The 22,131-nt window shown below is 33.6% G+C and overlaps 1 protein-coding gene, 1 long non-coding RNA gene and 1 pseudogene across 2 annotated transcripts; 1 reads left to right on the forward strand and 2 right to left on the reverse strand.

Moving 5' to 3' along the window:
• Positions 1-10,441: 10,441 nt before the first annotated feature.
• LOC128293902 (uncharacterized) lies at positions 10,442-11,314 on the reverse strand. Its single transcript, XR_008284027.1, has 2 exons — positions 11,185-11,314; positions 10,442-10,825 (listed from the first exon to the last, which is right to left on the reverse strand). It is a non-coding gene; the product is annotated as an uncharacterized LOC128293902 (long non-coding RNA).
• Positions 11,251-14,818, forward strand: LOC108486178 (receptor-like protein kinase HSL1). The gene is made up of 2 exons (XM_017790070.2): positions 11,251-13,967; positions 14,077-14,818. The coding sequence occupies exons 1-2, from the start codon at positions 11,363-11,365 to the stop codon at positions 14,523-14,525; spliced, it is 3,054 nt and encodes a 1,017-aa protein (XP_017645559.1). The 5' UTR covers positions 11,251-11,362; the 3' UTR covers positions 14,526-14,818.
• On the reverse strand, positions 14,684-21,069 carry LOC108486180 (nuclear poly(A) polymerase 4-like; annotated as a pseudogene).
• Between the last annotated feature and the right edge of the window lie 1,062 nt (positions 21,070-22,131).

Raw genomic sequence — 22,131 nt, forward strand, 5'->3', positions numbered from 1 at the left:
TGTCCGAACTTCGAGTGTTCACACGATCTGGGCTATGTCATATGGCCGTGTGACCCCTATTTCCAAAATTTTCTAATTTGTTTCAATTTGATCCCAGATTATTTCCAAACTATTTTTAGGGCCTTGTAGGTTTGATTCAAGGCCCATAAGTGTATTTTTTCCATGATTAGATTCAATTGATGTATGTTAGCATTTAATTTATATAATTATTTATGTTGTAAAGATAATTATTCTGTTTTGATTGGTAATACTTTGTAACCTTAATCCAGCAACAGAGATGGGATAGGGGTGTTACAAAGAGAGTCCTTAATCTCTTTATAAAGGAGCCAGGTTAAAGTATTAATCTACAAAAATCGAGAATGATATTCTCCCCAAATGTGATTCCTAAAAGAATGAATGGATAAAGTACTCTCTTAACATTGGTGAAACATCAAAGTTGGGTAATTTATGGTTCCCTATTCACTCATAACGTGTTAAGAGAGGAGATTACGCATTCGTAGTGGATGAATTTTGTAAAAATCTTAATGTTTGGAAAGCAAGCCTCTTATCCCAAGCTGAGCAAGTCACTTTGATTCAATCCATTACTGCCACTATCCCCAATTATTTTATGCAATGTCAACTCCTGCCATCGAATATTATTTCGGAGTTGGATCACATCAATAGACTTTTCTTTAGGGGAGTCAAAAGGAGTCAAAAAAATCTCATCTCACCAATTGGGACTATGTAACTCAACCAAAATCTCGAGGTGGCCTTGGACTGTATAAAGCAAAGAACAAGAATCAAGCTCACTGGTCAAATTAGGGTGAAGGTTCATCCTTGAAAAGGAATAGTATGAAAATTTGAAGAAATTATTCTCTTATTTTGGTTGCCCTAAAGTAGATAAGCTCATTTATTGAGAACGGGATGTAATAGGTAATTGTTGATGAAAATTCAATAAGTTTTTGGAATGATAATTGGTCTGGAGAAGCGCCAATTCGCAAGCTGATCTCGAGTCCACTCTCAAAAGAAAAAAAAACTCATTGACTTTTCAATAAGCTTGACAGCATTGGCAAATTTAAGGATGGCCTTAATTGTCATTGTAACTTCCTCCAAAAATCAATGATATTTTCATGAACACACTTGTGTCAGATAGGATTGGTGCCGATAGACTCGCTTGGAGTCGTTCAAAAATAGGAACTTTTACCCTTAAAAGTGCATATGAGTTTATATGTGAAAACCATCAAAACTAACCTTTCTCGAATGATAAACTAAGACAGAACATATGGCGAGAAAAGGTTCCTCCTAAGCTATGTATTTTTATGTGGAAATATGGTTTGAATATATTTCCAAATAGGTGAATGTTGTTAAAATGAGGCCTTAGATCTATAGACATGTGCCCATCGTGTAATAGAGATTGGGAAACCTTGGAACACATCTTCATTCACTACCCAGTGGCTTCTAATTATTGGGCAACTTTAACGACCCGATTTTTAATGGTGTTAGAAAATATGATTTCGGGACCCTGTTTCCGTAAGTCAAGTCTATTGATATTAAATAGGGATAATTATGAAGTTAGTGTATAGATGAATTGAAATTTTAATTAGTAATTTAACTGAAATTGTGAGTAATTATGGCTCGAGGACTAAATTGTAAGTGTTTAATCGCTATAGATTTTTAATTAGATTAAGGCCTGAGGAATATTTAAAGGATTAAAATGGAAATAAACCTAATTACAATAGATGTTAGTGGGATTTGACGTTATATGTCATTAGTTTAAGTTAATTAAGGATTAAAGCTTAACTAAACATGATTAAGCCAATTAATTATGTTTTATTAATATTAAACCTAATATGCATATAATGTGATAGTGGTAAAAGATGAAACTTCTTATTCTTCTTCATCTTTCACCACCGTCCAAAATTGAAGGGTTTGGGAAGCTTTGTTTTTAACATTCGGTCCTTAATTTCAAGTAAGTACCTAGCCATTTTTCTTTAATTTTTATAAATTTGAGGTCATGGAAGCTTGAATTAGCTAACCAATGTACTAATTTGTAAAATTTTTAAATTTTTGAAAGTTTCTATTGTTGAGATTGAATAAAATTGGTGTGAAATTGTTAGAAATTAAGGTTAGTTTATGAAAATTACTAATTTATAAAGCTGAATTGCTAGTTTCGTTCCATAGCTACCAAATTGAATAAAATGCAAAAATGTCATGAATTTCTGGTAAGAATAAAAAATAGAGGGCCTCTAATGAGTTTTGGTGAAATCAGATTTTAATCTGAAGCTTTAGATTAAAAGTTATGCTAGTCCCGATTTTAGAGACTAAATTGAATAATTTGCAAAATTTACATGAATTTGATAATTTCTTAAGAATTGGATGGAATCTGATAGTATGTTATATTTTATGACTATTCATAGCTAACGTCAACGAGGAACCATCGAGAGGAAAGGAAAAACGAAAGTGGTTTACGAGTAGCCAAAAATTCTAGTTTGTACATTTATGATTTAAGGTCATTTAACTTTATTAGATTTTCATGTTATTTGTGTATGGGAGTGTCAAGGTGAATATTTAGAGATATATTGAATTGTTGAATTGAGCTTGAATATGAATTTGTGATATCCCGAATTAGGGCCTAATGGAATAGTGGTTTCGGGACCACAAATCTGAGATAGAAATAATTATTTTATGATTATTTTTAGGTCTATGATATGATTGCATGATTTTGTGAAAATTTCGTGAAGAAATTCTATGCATAAAGTGCTTAATTTGAAGTTAGGGACTAAATTGAATAAGTTACAAAATTTGTATTCTAGAAGTTTCTAGTATGAAATTGCTTTGAAATATTAATTAGGAGGTCTTAAATAGAATTTGACTAATTTCTAAGTTTATGGACAAAAATTGGACATGGATGGAATTTTTGAAAGTTTAGTAAGGAAGGGCATTTTGGTCATTTTGATATTAAATGAAATAAATGGGAAAAATAACACAAAAATAATCATCTTTTCCATAAGTTGCTGCCAAATTTTGCTCTCCACCATAGATAGGGTTTCAACACTTTTAAGCCTTGATTGTAAGTGATTTCTATGCCCGTTTTTAATGTTCTTTACATTTTTGAAATCCTCGTAGCTCGGTTTACCTATTTCTACCAATATTTTGAGCTAGGGTTTATATTTAAAAATTTACCCATGAATGATATGCATGAATTTTGATGTTTTATGGTAGAATATGAAGCTTGAGATTGTGTTAAACAACTTTTGCTAAGTGGTTTTACATAAAAACGACTAAAATGACATAATCGGTAAAAATACCGTTCATAAATACATGTTAGAATGAGAATTGGATATTGATATAGAAGGGAAAAATGATCAATGTCACAAAACATAAGAAAATAGGATGATGTTTAATTTACAAGATTTGGGGCAAAAGTGTAAATATGTGAAAGTTTAGGGGCAAAATTGTAATCTTACCAAAATATGATTTTGGGTTGATTTGAATAATATGAGTCCTAATTAGGCTATATTTGAAATGATAGAGCAAGGAAAATCGAAATTCGGGCTAAAATCGGCAAAATACCAAGTTGTGGACAAAATGGTAAAAATGACCATTTTCGCATACGAGGTAAGTTCAAATGTAAATATTGTAATATAATCGTTATTTTAAATCATTTAATGTTATTTATACGATATTATGATTGTTATCATGCAATTCTATGCTTTGTGGTCATTGTTGGACAACATGTAAAAATTTTATGAATTATGTGAAAAATGTGAAAGACTATCGAAGTATCGTCATGGGTATTCCAAGGAGAATGATAAAGAAGTACGAACGAGGAAAGTCTCATTGAACCTTAGGAATAGATTCGGATATTAGGGCATTTGAACTCGTTGAGTTGAGTCTGAGTTCACTTATGGATGCGAACGTCTGAACTCGTTGAGTTGAGTCCGAGTTCGTGAGATGTAACTAGGCATCCGAGCTCGTTGAGTTGAGTCCGAGTTCACTTATGGATGCGAACGCCTAAGCTCGTTGAGTTGAGTCTGAGTTCGCTTATGGGCGAGTTACATGGTAGCTTGGCTACATCTATGGCACTTATATGCAAACTTTCCATGTATCCGAGTTATATTCCGATGTGTTCAACGGGTAAAATTCTAGTGAAATGGAAGAATGCTCAAGATGCAAGTGACGTATTGGCAAGTGTTGTGGAATGGGCACTTTGGACAGGTATGTACTTAACCCTCGGGTTGAGACTTCAATATAACAATAATATGGTAAGATCATGAATGAGAAATATGATATGAATGCTTTGGTGATATTATGCAAATGTGGACTTCGTATTATTGCATGGTTATGTTACTTGCTATTTACATGTGAACTTACTAAGCATTTATGCTTACTCCCTCCCTTCCATTCCTTGTAGTTTTGACAAGCCGGTTTGGAGATCAAGACGGTCGGAGGCACGCTCACACTATCACCAGACCATTTCGGTATAGTGGCTTGCATATTTTGGGAATATGGCATGTATAGCATTATAATCCTTTTGTGTACATAATCTTATGATATGGTGAATAAGTGATGTGGAAATGCTTGTTGATGATTAGCTATTGGAATGGCTAATCAAAATTTATATTTAATGTTATGTATACTTAATGTATTACCTACTTCATGGAAAACCATAAAATGGTGAAATTGGCTATAAAACAGAATCACACAGTAGCAGTGATGTGAATTTGAAAAATCACTAAAAATAGTATAGATAGAATTAGATGATGAATAAAATATGGAATTGAATATTAATGAATCTATTTTCATGTGGAAGAAACAAAATAGGTAAAAGAGTTGTATTTTATGAGATATTTACGTTTTGGTGAAACAGGGTCAGAGCAATTTCTGGATTCCCTGTTCTGACTTTATAAATTCACCATAAATTTTTTAAAAATAATTAAGACTCAAATTTTATATTTATAGATTCCTTATTGAGTCTATTTTTAATAGAAACAAACGTCATAGTCATTGGATCTCTTTACAGGAAGAAATTTGATTCATAGTGCACAGGGGTCAGAGTAGCCGAACCCTGAAACAGGGGAGACTTTAACTAATAAACTGTACTAATTTTCCTTACAAAAAATTCTATAAAAAAATTAGTAGATATATATATGAGTCTAGTTTCAGGAAAAATTTACGGATCTTAATTTCGAGTTTTGAAACTCGAGATATGAATTTTTAAGCGATTGTGACGCAGTTAGCCAGCTTGTCTAGAAATTTTAAAAATAAATTGTTTGAGCTGTTTAATTAATGAATTAAGTCTGTTAACACCTCGTGCTCGACTGCGGCGATGGTATCGGGTACGGGGGCATTACATAATTGTCGAAATAGAAGACTAAATTGAATAAAATAGAAAATAGCATGAATTGTCTGAAATATGTTATGAATTGTCTGAAATATGTTATGGAATTGAGTAAGAATATGTATTTAATGATATGAAATACATATGATAGGTTAATGAATTTAATTTTGATGGTGTGTATGATTGATAAATGAAATGTGTACTAATTTGTAAATGGAGTTGAATATTGATACCTTATTAACTAGTTGGGTTGAGTTGGATATAGTTGGCATGTCATAATATTAGTTTATGTATAGGATTATGTGCTTTGTGCGCCAGGATGCGTTGTATGCGCTAATATGCACTTACGTACCAATTTACCCTATTTTGATTTATCCAATAATGCACTTCGTTGCCAATTTGGTGTGTTGGTTGGATGATCCAAGTATTCATTTGAGGCTGAGCCGGGTTAATAGGGCTTGTAAAATTTAACTTTGTGAATGAAATGAATGTGTATAAATTGATACTATTTGAATGAATTGTACTTAAATGTGAAAGACATGTTTAAATCACACAGTTGAGTATACAAATCAAATGAGATCGAGCCTTAGAGGCTGAAATGGATTTGAATGAGTTAGTAGACTCCAAAAACTAGTGAATAATGTGATATTAAGAAGTGAATTATGTGTCATAGAGTATAAGTTATATGTGGAAAATATTTATATTTGAATGCTTAATGTTGTAATTGGATTGGGATGAAATAACATTTGGTTATATGCATATAAGTACAAAGATTGATGATGATAAGTATAGTAACTAAAAATGTAAGATTAATGATGATGTGTGCATAGATACAAATGTATGGAATTGAAATGTTTTTTTAGTGCTTATGTTATATGCTTTAAATTATAAATGTACCACAGAGCCCTATTGCTCAATGTACGATTTGTTTTCTTTGTACGCAAGTGCAAGTGATTCTCGAAGCCCTAGAACTTGAAGTCAGTATCCAGACTACAGTTTTCGACCCAACAAAGTTTGTATATTATGGTTCGTTTTGGTCATTTGGCATGTACCTAAGGGTATTTTGGTTTAATGTCTCAAATGGTTAGATTGCCAAGTTGTGATCCTATGTAAATGTTTAATGTCTCAAACGGTTATGAAATTTTATATGTGTTTTGGTTGGTTTTTTGGAATATGAATGGTATAAGCTAAATTAATTAGTTGATATTAGAAGTTGGTAATTTGATGGTACTTGGAAGTGTCAATTTTGCACAATTTGTTTTATATGCTTTGGTAGGTGATTGATATGGTAGTATGGAAGGTGTTTAAACATGATTTTAGGTCATCCAAACTTGTACCAAGTTGGTTCTTATGAAAATAGTGAGTTACGTCGCAACAACGAACCTCTAACGTCACAATGAGAAATAGAGCAAAGTCCATGTGGCGACATTGTTGCTCAAGGTCACGAAGAGCACCAAACAGAGAGTTGTGTCACGATGAGGAACCCTTGGCATCGTGACATCAAACCAAAAATTTATAATCTTTATAATTTGGTCATATTTTGACCTCAGGTTAGCAAAAGAGCTTTCGTAAGCTCGTATAAGACCCGAAAATGATTATGTATCGTTTTATACACTTGTTTTAGTTATATTTGAATGTTTAATGGTTTGTAAATAAATGTGATTTGACCATAGTTGCTTCGAAAATGATTGTGAAACCTTGTAACTTGGACTCGATAATTAGGTCAGGTAATGGGGTGTTACAGCAACTCTGACAATAGGCTCTAACTTTCTTTTAATATATCCCCAAAATTCTTGGTATTTGTTTTTCGTTTTTATGCTACGGGAATTATGGATGCTCTAAAACTCTATTACATTCGATAATGACAAACAGGTCGAAAGAGTTATTAAAAGAGCAACTAAAAGAGCAATGGAATTTTTTGCGTTGGCTTTTCCTTTTGTTCGAAGAAGTGTTCAAAACTCTTTACCTATTAGTTGGAAACCTCCTAATATAGGAAATGTTAAACTTAACACTAATGGTTCCTCGCTTGGAAATCTTGGAGTTGCAGGTGCAAGTTCTTTGATACGAGATCATGATGGAACGTGGGTGACGAGTTCATTTAAAAATATACTCAAAGCTACTAGTGTCGAGGCTGAGCTTTGGGCAGTTAGAGATGGTCTTATTTTAGCATTAGATCTTAGTATATCTCTAATCTTTTGTTGTCTCTATCAATTGATGAATGCAAGATGCTCCTTACTACTTTGACTTCTAAAAGTCTAAAACATGTATTTCGAGAAGAGAACAGATGTGCGAATGCTCTTGCCCACTTGGAGAGTAACTTTCATTCCTCCACCCCCTTGGATGCTTTATTTGTTGATGGTCTATTTTGTATTTGTAATTCACCTCCAAGTACCATCCTTCCTCTTTGGTTTGCGGATGCTACGGGTGAAACATTGTACCAAACTATTGCTTGACTTTTGTTTATGATATTATGTTACCTTTATTGACCCGAAAAAAAATAAAATATATAAATAAATGTAATACTTATCACACCTTCAACCTATTTATAAAATAAGTAATAAATAATGATCTAATACATGACTTCATACTTGATGTAATCTTTATGCTACCGTAACAACCGCACAATAACGTTTATCAAGTCCCGAAAGCTAGCCAAAAGATCCAAGGACAGGACTCAACAACTTTGCTTTAGCGAGCAATTAATTAATGAGGTCAATTACTACCATCATCCCTTTCCCATATTTTCCACTACACGTGAAAACTGTATAAACTTGACTTGGAAATGAGGGCACCCATTTGTACTAAACACATTGATGATATTATTTTCTAGATTGGAATATTGAATAGTTGTGATACTGATGGCTTTCATATTCTTTTCTCCTCTTCTTACATCCATTTTCCACTCATAGCACTTAAAATTCTTATATTCTTCTCCTTATTGTAGAAAATAATTTCCAAGTGGCCTAACACCAAGAAATTGGGTGAAGGACTTGTATTAGCAATAGATACACTACTTTAACAAATTGTTTCCTTTTAAAAATTAATTATGACTAAAATAATTTCACAACTAAAATTATAATAATATTATGAGTCTTTACTTCTTTTTTATTATTTTTCAACATAATTAAAGCCACATGTGACAATGTTATAATTTTCCTTATAAAGTTTTTTTATTCCATCGTTAATGCATCTTTTAAAAGAATGATAAATTCTTATATATGTTAGATTATTTGATATATTGATAAAAGATTTTTTTAATTTCACATAGAATAAAAAAATCATGACTCGTCAATTAATATCTAATATTTAAATCAACATAATTAAAAATTTTACGTATCAAACAAAAACCTATATATTATATCAAATTGGTTATCGTTTTGAGCAATGCATGTGCACAACTTACTGAAAATCTCAATATAATTACCAAAAAATAAAGTTTACATGTGATTTCCCTTGAATTTATCTAAAAATATTTAATTGATATTTAAATTTATATTTTATCATTCAAGTTTGCACTTTCGTACTAATATCGTTAGTTTATACTAACATGGTATTGATGGCCAATCCGATAATAACACATGGTAGCCTCTCAATATGTCATGCGGTAAACATAAATTTAAATCTTTTAAAAATATTTAAAATTATATAAATTAATAAAAATGTATAAATTTTTCACATAAAAAATAAACCTGATCTAATGCTTGTCAGATAGATCGACTCGATCATCCATTTACATTTGTTTAGATCCATTCCAGATGCAATTTTAGCAAGCTTATATATTTTTATTTTTTATAAAATATCAAATTTTAGGTTATTATTTTAAAATATATAAAAAGCATAAAATATTTTGAAATATATATAAAATTTGCAACATATAATATATAAATTAATATATATATAAATATATAAAAGAAACTAAAAAGGATGTTTACAATAATTGTCTAGATGCATTTGAATTTGGACAATTATGTATTTAAGTTATTTTATGTAAAATCTTTTTAATCTTTTTAATTTTTATATTTAAAATTTTATTTTTAATTTAGAAATAATATAAATAACCTAATATTTTATAAAATAAAAGCATATAAACTTACTAAAATATATATCTAAAATCAATCTGAATAAATTAGTAATTATTTGTCTAAATTTACTCTTAATGTAAAAAAAAATTGTATTTTTATTAATTTATATATTTTAAATATTTTAAAAATTTAATTTATTTTCACCACATGACATATTAAGAGATGCCACATGTCACCATAAAATTGACAATCAATTATACGCTAGTACAAATAGAGGCGAAACTAGGGGGGCTGGCAGGGCCCTGGCCCCTCTAAAATAGAAAATTGCTATTTAGGCTCTCAAATTTTTTTTAAAATTTTAGATTAGTAAAAATAAAATTATATTTTAGCCCCTTTAAAATTATAAAATTTAATTTAATCTTTTAAATTTTATAAAGATATAAACTATAAAAATTAAAATTTTATTTTGACCCTAAAAGTTGTTTTGACTTAGCCTTAAATACAAATTAATTATATTAGTACGAAAGTATCAATCTAAATAATCGAATACAAATTTTTAAAATAAACTAAAAAATCAGGTCTATTGGCAGCACACAGATGGTATATGAATTTAAATAACATGATTATCATTATGCATACAATTTACTTAATTTATAAAATACAAATTCTTTGTTTAATTCAATGATGTTACTTAACATCAAATTCACGCGGACATTAACAAAAGGAAATAATTCAGGCCCACATTCTATTATAATATAAATATGATTAAAATATTATAATATAAATATGATTAAAATATATTATAACTCTTTATACTATTTATAAATTTAAAATTTATTTATTATACTTTTATTTCAAAAATTTAATATTTTTACTTATTAAATTTTAAAATTTATGTCTAATTTTTATATCGTTAAATCTTTTATTGAATTTATTAATGTGACATTTTATTTAGATTAAAATTAAAGGAACTTGAATTTGACAAAATAATTTTAATTATGTGAACAATTATACTTAAATTTTGAAACCTAAAAATAAAGTACTAAATTTTTCAATATAAAATATAAATTAAATTTCAAATTTAGAAATAGTACAAAAATTTATTGCATATTTTGACCTATAGATATATATATATATATATATATAATTTAAATTACAACTAATGGTAGCCAATGGAAAATAAAAGAATGGGTTTTGGTAAAAGTAAGATTCAAACAAAGAAATTAACAAAATAGGAAGTTTCCCGCAAATTGCCAAATTCTACTTTTTTATATATACATCGTGTTGACCCAATACTTCTAACGCTTGACTCGCCCACTACTCCATAAAAGCTTTTCAATGGCTGGGCCTATGCTTTCGCTTCACTCTTTTGTAGGTTTCATTTTAGTCAACAAGCAGCGCACCAGGGCAGAGCATGATGGTTGACTGTTCCACCAACTATCTTTTTACCAAAATCCTCGTATATTTGCTACTAATTGCGAAACTGTCATTCAAACAGCGTGAAGACTCAAACATTACGCAAGAGGAGAGAAAGTAAAAACAAATCCACAGTAAATGGATTTATTTATCAAATAAGATATATATCTATACGAAAAATCATTTGTTACACTCCCAGCAGAATTCACAAGCAAAAAGCAAGGTCAAAAAGGTAAGTGTCAAAAGTAGAGTAAAAAAATTCAATTAATAACAGTTCTTTTAGCTTCATTTGTGAGATTAAAACATTTCACAGAAAATAAAAAAAATAAAAAACTCGTATATTTAAGTAAGAATGGTTGTAGAGTAAAAGCAATGGCAATAGTAGAAAATGATTAAAATTAATGCGTGTAAAGACCAAACTCTTACCAGTTGCGACCAGAACTGATTCACAGTCTGAAATCTGAACCTGAAAGTCTATACTAAACAGAACCCAAAGCTTGCTTATAAGAGTGAGCCCAGGCAGGGCCGTGCTCACCCATGGAAGTTAAAAAACCAGCCCTTTTCCAGAAAGAAGGAAAGCAAGTACCTGTCCAATATCCAGAAAATGTCTGTATTATGCTTATCCTTTCTCTTCCTCCTCTTCCTCTCCACGCCCTTCAAAGCCATTTCACAAGACATCAACGCTGAACGAACCCTTCTTCTCAAACTTAAACAACAGCTCGGCAATCCACCCTCCATTGGATCCTGGAACTCATCATCCCCACCGTGTACTTGGCCGGAGATCAACTGCACCGATGGTTCAGTTACTGAAGTTCATCTCCGCGACAAAAACATCACAGTAAGAGTTCCTCCAACAATATGTGACCTTAAAAACCTCACTGTCCTTGACCTTTGCGACAATTTCATCCCTGGAGAGTTCCCAATCCTCTACAGTTGTTCAAAGCTTAAATTCTTAGACCTTTCTCAAAACTATTTTGTTGGTCCAATCCCTGATGATATTGACCGATTGTCGTCTCTGGTTTACTTGGATATTAGTGGCAACAATTTTTCCGGTAATATTCCACCAAGTATTGGAAGATTACCGGAGTTGAAAGCCTTGCAGATATACCGCAATCAGTTCAATGGAACATTTCCTAGAGAAATTGGAAACTTGACCAACCTTGAGGTTTTGGAGATGGCTTATAACAAGTTTGTCCCCATGAAAATACCACTAGAGTTCGGTCAGATGAGCAAGTTGAAGTACTTATGGATGAGAGAAACCAATTTGATTGGTGAAATCCCTGAAAGTTTCAACAATCTTTCCAGTCTACAGCACTTGGACCTAGCTATAAACAATTTGGAAGGCCCCATTCCTAGTATGATGTTCTCCTTGAAGAATTTAACAATTCTTTATCTCTTCCACAATAAGCTGTCCGGTGGGATACCCGAAACCATCGATGCATTGAATCTGATTGAAATCGATCTTTCGGTGAATAACTTGACAGGCTCCATTCCTGAAGACTTCGGAAAGCTGCAGCATTTGGGGTTTCTAAACCTGTTTGCGAATCAGTTAACAGGAGGGATACCAACAGGCATTGGTCGACTTCCTGCTTTGGGTGATTTTCGTGTTTTCCGGAACAGATTGAGCGGAGTCTTGCCACCGGAATTCGGCCTTCACTCAAAGCTTTTAGGATTCGAGGTGTCAGAGAATCAATTCAGTGGCCAACTGCCTGAAAATTTATGTGCTGGTGGTGTCCTACAAGGAGTGGTTGCATTTACAAACAATCTCAGTGGGCAAATACCAGAGTCGCTTGGAAATTGTCCTACTTTGCGCACTGTTCAACTTCACAACAACAAGTTCTCCGGTGAGATTCCTCGACATCTGTGGATGGCCTTCAATTTGTCGAGCTTGATGCTAACAAACAATTCCTTTTCGGGAAAACTACCAAGTAGAGTTGCATGGAATTTGTCAAGGGTGGAAATCAGTGACAACAAGTTCTCTGGTGAAATCCCAACCGGAATTGCATCTTGGTCAAATTTGGTCGTCTTTAAAGCGAGCAACAACTTATTTTCAGACAAAATTCCAAAGGAGATAACAGCTCTTTCTCGCCTCGATACTCTGCTTCTCGATGGTAACAATTTTTCCGGTGAACTACCATCTGAAATAATCTCATGGAGATCGTTAACTACATTAGATGTCTCCAATAACAAGCTTTATGGTCAAATCCCTGTTGCGATCGGGTCTTTACCTGATCTGCTGAACTTGGATTTATCTGAAAACCAATTCTCTGGTCAAATTCCTCCTGAAATAGGCAACCTGACGCTGACTTCACTCAACTTGTCATCCAATCAACTTGTTGGAAGGATTCCCAAGCAGTTAAATAACCTTGTATATGAAAGCAGTTTCCTGAAAAATGCTGATTTATGTGCAGATCATCCAATTCTGAAGCTTCCAGACTGCTATTCCAAACTCCATCAGCCCAAGAGACTGTCGTCTAAATACCTTGCCATGATTGTAGCACTTGCCATCATTGCTTCCACAGTTATCCTTATATTGACCTTCTTCCTAGTTCAAGACTATAAGAGGAGAAAGCGTCAAGAGTATCTAGCAACATGGAAGTTGACCTCATTCCAGAGATTGGACTTCACAAAGAGAAACATACTGTCCAACTTGACTGATAACAATCTCATTGGTAGTGGTGGCTCTGGGAAAGTTTATCAAATTGTCATAAGCCATTCAGGCAAATCTGTTGCCGTGAAGAAAATTTGGAATAGTAAAAGAGTGGATCACAAGCTTGAGAAAGAGTTCTTAGCAGAAGTTGAAATATTGAGCAACATTCGCCATTCCAACATAGTGAAGTTATTATGTTGCATTTCCAGTGAAGATTCAAAGCTGCTGGTATACGAGTACATGGAAAACCAGAGCCTTGATAGATGGCTTCATGGGAATAAAAGAAGCTCAGTGTCAGGGACGAGTTCAATCCACCATGCTATATTGGACTGGCCAAGAAGGTTGCGAATTGCAGTTGGAGCTGCTCAGGGGCTATGCTACATGCACCATGAGTGCCTTACACCAATCATCCATCGTGATGTGAAGTCTAGCAATATCTTGTTGGACTCTGAATTCAATGCAAAAATTGCAGATTTTGGACTTGCTAAGATGCTAACTAGGCATGCAAGTTCTCAAACAATATCAGCAATTGCAGGGTCCGTCGGTTACCTCGCCCCAGGTAAAAGCACTCAAAATCATTACAGTTGTCCCCTTACGAATCTCAACTATCTTTTGAATCAGAAAGATTGCAGCATCCCTTTAACACAAAGTTGTCATTTGCATTGCAGAGTATGCATATACAACAAAAGTGAATGCAAAGGTTGATGTTTACAGCTTTGGAGTGGTACTGCTGGAATTGGTGACGGGTAGAAAAGCCAACAACATAGACGAGAATATGAGCTTGGTAGAATGGGCATGGCAGCACTTCTCAGAGGATAAGCCAATAGAAATACTTGATCCAGAGGTCAAAGAACCATCCTACTTGGAGGAAATGATACTGGTATACAAAGTAGGAATCCTCTGTACACATGCATCACCTTCTACCAGGCCTTCCATGAATGAAGTTTCGAATATCCTTCGTAGCTGTTCTTTTCCTGATGGTCATGCAGCCAAAAAAGTGGGAAGTGAATTTGAAGTAGCTCCACGTCTAGGCAGAGACACTGATGCTTATTTTTCCAGTTACAAGCACAGTAAGAAGGGATCCGAGGAAGATGACAGCATGATTTATGTCGTCTGAATCTACAGATAGCAACGGTGACTCTAAAGTAAGCCTTGCTTGTTTATTTTAACACTTCTTAAGGATTAACATGGGAACCTCTGCTGAATATACTAGGTAAGAAAAAAAAAATCCTTGGTAGTCTAGCTGCACATAGCTTTCTGTATGTGAGAGATGAGTTTACCAACTAGAAAGAAAGCATCGAATTGTATTATTAGGTATCATCTGTGTACAAAGGATTAACCGAAGTTGCAAAAAATAAAATAAAAATAAAAATAAATGATACAGAGCTCTGCCATTATGATATTATACAATTCCTCGATTAATAATACTTGATTCATAAATAGAGGCAAAACCGAATCCCACCACAGTACGAGTGTTTAAAATTGAGATAGCAGCCATTCAAAGCACCAGCATTCTTAGATTCATGGCTCCTCCAATCTAAAACCACAGAGCAAAACTGGCAATCTATGCAAGCAATTAAAGGAACACTTACTGAGGCACTGGCCTTACTCCTTTGGTAACAACTCTCCACATGCATCATCTACAACACATTATGTCTTTGACTTCAAACTCGACCTGCTAAAAATGATTTGAAAAAAAAAAGCGTAAAGAGATCATAATTTGCATAAACAAAACAGAATTTCCATAAGCACATGCCTGACCATTGGCTTCTGTGAAGTTACAGACCTAGCTCCATCTTGAGAACGTACAACCTTTCCAACTGGGATATTTTGCTATAAAATAAGATAAGATCAAAAGGCCAATTAGTTACCCAAAAATAGTCTATGGATATTTAAGAAAAAAGAGGGAGGGTCAAGTATATGAGCCTTTAGACAATAAACATAGTCAGGATCTTAAGCACAATCACTGGAAACATAGCCCTAATGATGGTGGTACAGGGCCTGCCACCACATATGTACCAGTTAGGAGATTGGCCGGGGAAAAATTAACATTAATTAAAAGAAATTAGGGAAGACAACTAGGCAATTGCAATGATTACATGAAAATGCTGAAAGATTTCCTAAAAGAAGAACACAACAGAGTTATAAGATCCTCAAAGTCATCAAAAATAAAGATTTTATTCCCACACCATTAAACATCAAGTTATGGCCAGTTCCCTAATTAAAAGAAATTAAGGAAGACAACTAGACAATCGCAATGATTACATGAAAATGCTCAAAGATTTCCTAAAAGAAGAACACAAGAGAGTCATAAGATCCTGAAAGTAATCTGAAATGAAGATTTTATTCCCACACCATTAAACATCAAGTTATGACCATTTCTGTACTCAAAACTTCATTTCTCAAGAACAATATACAAAAATACGGATTAAAAACACAATGGCCCAACTATACAGAACAAGACAAGCAACAAAGAAGGTAACCGAAACAGAAAACAAAACAGTATGAGAAGCAGCTACTACAAACTAGATGATTAAAAACATTAAGTAACTTAAGTCCAAAAGTAAGATTCAAAACCTTCAATTCTTCAGACAAACAGTTTTGGAGAACATCACTTGCATTTGGATGTCCGTTTTCCAGAAGTGAATCTAAATCTGCAATGCAGACACCACCACCCAGCAAAGATCCCCGACTCTCACAATCTACAGAACTTCCAATATTCTCACTGCCATTCGCTACAATCTTTTAACCAAATACCTCAAACAAAGAAATTCACCACGCAATTGAGGCTCTGCACATTGGAACTTCACCCATATACACTTTCAGCAGTTTCTACTACTGCTGTTTTATTACACAATTTGACCGCCTCTTGATCAACCCCAACACCACCTCCTTTCCAGTTTTTTTTTTCCTAGAAAGTCCAGTCTCTAAATCATCCATGTAAGCTAATGCCAAATCCTCAATTTTCTCTTGATACAAGCTACTCCCTTGTTGCAGAATTAGGAACTTCACATGCAGTAAGGAACTCCTGCCTAAGAACAGGTTCACCCATCTGTTCAGCAGGCTCTGCATTTCTAACTACTGGCAAATTATCGACATCTAAAGAAGGCTGCCTGCATATGGTGAGGGACCCTGTACTATCAGTTCTAGCCCTCAGAATGGTAATCTCAACATTTCTTTCTTCACTGTCTAACAGCCCACTAGACAGCCTATCAACAGAATTTCCATCAACATCCCCCTATCTTCAGTGATCTGGTTTAACTGGTTGACCAATACTAATATGAGATGTTCCACCAGATCAACTTGTACTACTTTCTAGAGAAACGGACTCCAGCCTCTAGGGGCTAATAGAGGCCCGCTTCTCAGGTTTGTCCAATTTTTTGTCAACTGTTTCATTGTCATGTTTTCTCTTAATTTATCTTTCTGCAGACCCTGACTGTGACCTTGTGACAACTTCACAAGTTTTTCCACTATGCTGGTTTGGATGCCTCGATGATTGAGGCCGTCTATATCCATCAGGGAAAACAAAGCCAGGAAGCTGCTTCCTAAAAACATGAGAAACATAAATATCCATTCGCGGTTTCCAATACAGGTAAATACTTATCTCCTGTCTGAACTCATCAACTGTTCCACGCATGTCAAATTGTTGACCTTCTTGACCAGTCACTCCCACTTTCCTCTGCAAGCCCATGAAGAATGCACAATGTGAAAACTGCTTGGATGTATCTACATACTCATTTGGGTAAGGATGACACTGCAACATTCCATTTGTGTCCTGCTCTATCTGCAGCGTGACAGAAACCATGAGAAAAAGAAAATATTCACTGCACTGAATTCTTATCTTAAAAGTCATAAAAAGAAAATTTTAGCTCAGACATCAAAGCTCGATGGAGTACTCTGTTATGCGCCTTGGCGTAGGATCTAGTCACAGGTCTAGACGAGAAAGAATTCTTGTTTCGACCTATGGTTACTCAAAAAGACAGATTCGTCCTTGACTGAACCCCCTCTCAAAATAACGTTTCTTTTGATAGAATAATTGCTTACCTCTTTATTTCATATTGGCAGCCTTTTATAGACTGTTAATAACAAATGAAAGAGTCCTAATTGACATAAAATAGAATTCCTAACTTAGAGTTTATGAAGGAAACAAAAACCTAATGAAGTAAAACTAAAACTCTTAGTAAAACTTGATATAATAAATAAATAAATAAAACTAAACACTCCTATTGCAATTAAAGTGTCCATATCATACTCCTCCACTGGCGAACTTAATGTTTACCTTCAAGGTGAGCTGCCTAAGCCATGACTCCACCCAGCCTTTCCATACCAGCAAATCATCAGCATCTGCTGAAACTATGTCAACTTGTAGATAATTTTTGTATGCCTCAAAGAAAAGATAAGGTTCAAACAAAGCATCCCATTGAGCTTTGTTTAGCTCAATCTCCTACATGATAACAAAAATATTAAGATGAGTCATCAATAGTTCAAGCCTCAATGCAGGCAGCAAGACCTTAATACAATAGCCTTGTATAATCTCACCTCACATATCTTATTACCATATTAGAACTGCTCAATCATAACACGAAGGGTGCTTATAGAGACATTGTCACTGGAATTCATGCAAGGGTACGCTAGAGTTATTATTGGCATATGATGAAACCGGTCACGAGGATTCTTCCGAGGATCGAAATCCAAGTTCATCCTCTTCTAGCACAACATAACAGGGTTTGGCCACCTCCACTGAGTATATACTCTAAAAAATCAAGAAACCAGCATACTAGGTATTGCATTGGGATAAAGCTGGCACAACCGTGCGACTAGAAGAGCCCAGTTTACACCTCCTAGAAATCCTGCAACCTATAAACAAGTAAAAACATAAAAACAAAAAAAATAAAACATGATACGGAAGCAAAAAAGCCACTGAAAAGGAAATCAATATCTACCAATCTTACATTGGAATAAATGCAACGCCTTTTGGCCCAGAACTTCAGACATCTAAGCATCATGCGGAAGTGATATAATTATACAATGGATTAGAAGCGTGCAAAATGAGAAAATTAATAAAAATAAAACAAGTGGAGGTCAAAACACAATACTCACCTCAACATTTGGAACAAGTTTAAGGATCTGATTAGCAACCCTGCACCCAACAGTTTGCTCATCAACATTAACCAGCACAAAGCCTTGTGAGATATCAAGATCCTGTTGATTAGTTCAAAAAAGGAAATAGATATCAAAATTGAGAGCAACTAAACATGCACTGCAAATGTAACATTCATAAAACTAGTAACAGAACATTATGAAATTTCGTTATTGGTCGGTCCCTTCAGCAAACGTAACATTCAAGAGTCAGGCCCTGACCATAAATTCAGCTAAAACACTCCAAGACCCATCCAACTGCTGGTCAAATTCATTTTGAACCCAAACTTATAAATTATCTAAATACAGTAGAAGGCACTTTTGCTTTTGAAACTATTGAGGAAAAAACCAACTGAGGGGGCCACTAAAAGAACTCATATATTAGGAGGTATCTATGAGTTGCAAAAGGTCAGATATGACAATTTTGCCAAATTAGTTAATAAGTATAATGTGCTATTTTAAACAAAAGAATACCAGATAGGCATACCGCCTTATACTTAAAATTGCCTATCAGTTATTATAAAACAAATAGGTTGACAACATATCAAGAAAACCAAGAAAGGTTTCTTTATCAGAGAATAGCTCGTACCACCTGCAATGTGTAGAGAAAATCATTCTTGGCGTTCACTTAAGCATTAAGAGATGCAATGCAGCAGTAACGTAGACACGTGTAAATGGAAAAAATCATCAAATGGAATACAAACTTACATCTGGTACAACCAAAAGAGATATACTTGCATAAAGAAGATCAATTGATATCCCTTGGAACTTAAATTTCATTCGTGGGACATAAGCATCTGGAACGGGTTGAAGTTCAGTAACTTCTTCCATTTCAGCCAAAATATCATGCAAAATGATGAAGAAATCTTCCTAGCAAAGTTCAAATTAATATTAGTCAAACTCGAACTACACAGCCGCCAAACTTAATTGAAGGTGCAACTCTTTTTTCATTTTTTTTTTTTTAAAAGCAGATAAAAAACACCTCACGGTTCACATAAGATGGCCCAACACACAGAGTGTCTATGTCAGCCCCAGGTCCATGCACCTATCAAAATATGAATTGTTGCTTAGCATATGAATATCAAAGATCGATTAAACTTGTGACACGCAAATCAAAACAATCCAAACAGAATTAACATATGGCAGTTAGCAGACCAACAGACAAAGTACATGCCCACAGAGAAACCTTAATAATTCTAGAGTTTCTATTAACGCCAAGCAATGTCAGAAAGAATATGAGTTAACGAAATAGTAGACTTCATAGAGAATTAGAGTTCATACTTACCCCTAAACGGTAAGATCCAAAAGTGAAAATGACAGCATTTGCTTCTTCCACCATCTGATCTGTGTAGCCCTTTTGACGTGTTAATTGCTTTACCCAACTATTTACAATCTATGAGGAAAATAATTCACTTTTTTCAGAACTACACCAAAATATGAGATTCGATCAAAACACCTAAACTTCCGAACAAAAAAAAGAGATCAAACATCTTTAACTAAACAATATGCTAAAGCCATCTGCAGTACATTTCTCTTTCATAATTGGTTTATTTCTAGGCAAATGCTTTTTCCCTGAAAGATTTACCAAAATAATTAATAGAAATGAAAGATTACATCACTGTGCAATCACCATAACGTGCAAACCAACTAGGTGCTTAGTAATTAAATGAAAAACATGAACCAATAGTCCCAAAACAGCAACGTACAAACAACTATTTACATTTTTCTTCCTCTAATGGCAACAAGCAAGCTTCAATTATTAGCTAATTACCTCAGTGATATGGCCAAGAACCTCTTCCCTTTTCGAAGATCCTTCTTTGCTCTCGAAAAGCCCAGACTCTATCAAAAACTGCAGAAATAAAGAACAACTCGTGGATTAAATATCATTAAAACTATGCAATCCTTAAACACACATACACACGCGAGATTACCTTCTCCAATTCGGTATTCCATTGAATATCAGCCTCAACAGGCCCCGCAAGGGATATTGGTTTCGTGATTCCATGATTCTTCACAGACCGTGGTTGCTGCGGCGAAGATCCGTTAGGGCTCCGAGTATCCATCAGTTTCAGAAGTTAACAAACCCCATAAACGACACCGAATAAAAAGAAAGCTTGACGTTAACGCCCAATAAACTCAAGCAACCGCAATGGGAATAAAACAAATTTAACAAACATGGGCTAATGAAGTTTAGATTATAAACCAAAATATTTGAAAGATTCAAAATTTTTCTTTTTTTTTTTCAGATGCGATTTTAAACACGAAAGAACGAAACAGAGAACAGACCGGAACCCTAATTCGTTGAATTGTAGGAAAACAGTTTGGGATGTTCAACGAAGAAGGTCAAACACGGAATTTCAAGGAATACAGTAGCAGATCTAAACTCGAAATTCAATAACAGTGCACAAAGACGAAAGAAAGACCGAAGTCCGAGACCGCGAAGGAAAAACCGGAGGAAATTGAGCGTTGCGTTTGGTAGGGTTTATCCGTTTGTGTTGTTTTGCATTTTTTTCCCACTAAACCGTAATTAGATTAAGGTTTAACTGCAAACTTGGTCCTCAAACTATCATTTTCCTCTCATTTTACCCCAAAATAGAAACCGCTAGTCAGTTGTAACATAATTAGACTAAGGTTTAAATGCAAAATTGATCCTCAAATTATATCACTTTTTCTCTTAAGCACCTCAAAATATATTGAGGACGAATTTTACATTTTTTTCTTTTAAAATATATAAATTTAAAACGGGATAATGGCAGAAATTTTCAATGTACTTCACTACATTTTTCGATATACTTTTCTTTTCAATCAGGGTAGAGGCAAAAGGTAAAAGGGTGAATGAAATTTTAATTTTTATAATTTATATTTTTATAATTTTAAAAGATTAAATTAATTTTTTATAATTTTAGGTGATTAATATGTAATTTTATTTTATTATTTTAATTTTTTAAAAAATTTAAAAATTTAAATAATATTTTTACATTTTAAGAGAGATCAGACCTTACCAGTTTCATAAATTTATCACTGTTTTCAATTGTCCAACGTAGTACTTATATTTTTATTACATTTATCATTATGATACTTTAGTTCAATGGTATTAATTTCTGACAAAGAAAAACACGTAACCCTTTAAAAAAATGTCACATGGCACTATAAGCCCCACGAAAAAAATAGAATAATCAGAGAGGATTTGATAAAAATTTCCCCTTCTTTTAGGTAAAAAATATTAAAAACCATAAATATTTTTCCATTTACAAACTGGAAGTGAAAACCCCTGAGCTCCATTGTTATAAATTCTATTTTCCATGAAAACCTGAAAGTCACTAACATAGTACCTTAATGATTATGTTTTCTATTTCGATATTCTCGACTTCATGCTTTCTAGTTTTATGGCTGATAAAACCAACTATGCTTTGTATTGTACTCTAAATTAAGTAATTCTATGTTCCCTTTTTTTTCTACCAAAAAAATTGAGAAATGAAAAGAATTACCCCGTCGCATATGTTGCATAAACGTTAGTAAAATAATAGTAATATAAAATTTTATATTAATCACAAGAACAATAAAAATGAAATTAGAAAACAGAA

This window comes from Gossypium arboreum, chromosome 6 (genome assembly GCF_025698485.1).
Source record: "Gossypium arboreum isolate Shixiya-1 chromosome 6, ASM2569848v2, whole genome shotgun sequence".
Taxonomy (NCBI): Eukaryota; Viridiplantae; Streptophyta; class Magnoliopsida; order Malvales; family Malvaceae; genus Gossypium; species Gossypium arboreum.

What these genes read in the sequence shown, in the direction of transcription:
- LOC108486178 (XM_017790070.2), top strand. Translation starts at nt 11,363, where the DNA reads ATGTCTGTATTATGCTTATCCTTTCTCTTCCTCCTCTTCCTCTCCACG. An exon ending in CGTCGGTTACCTCGCCCCAG is followed by an intron (nt 13,968 to 14,076) that starts GTAAAAGCACTC and finishes TTTGCATTGCAG; the next exon opens with AGTATGCATATACAACAAAA.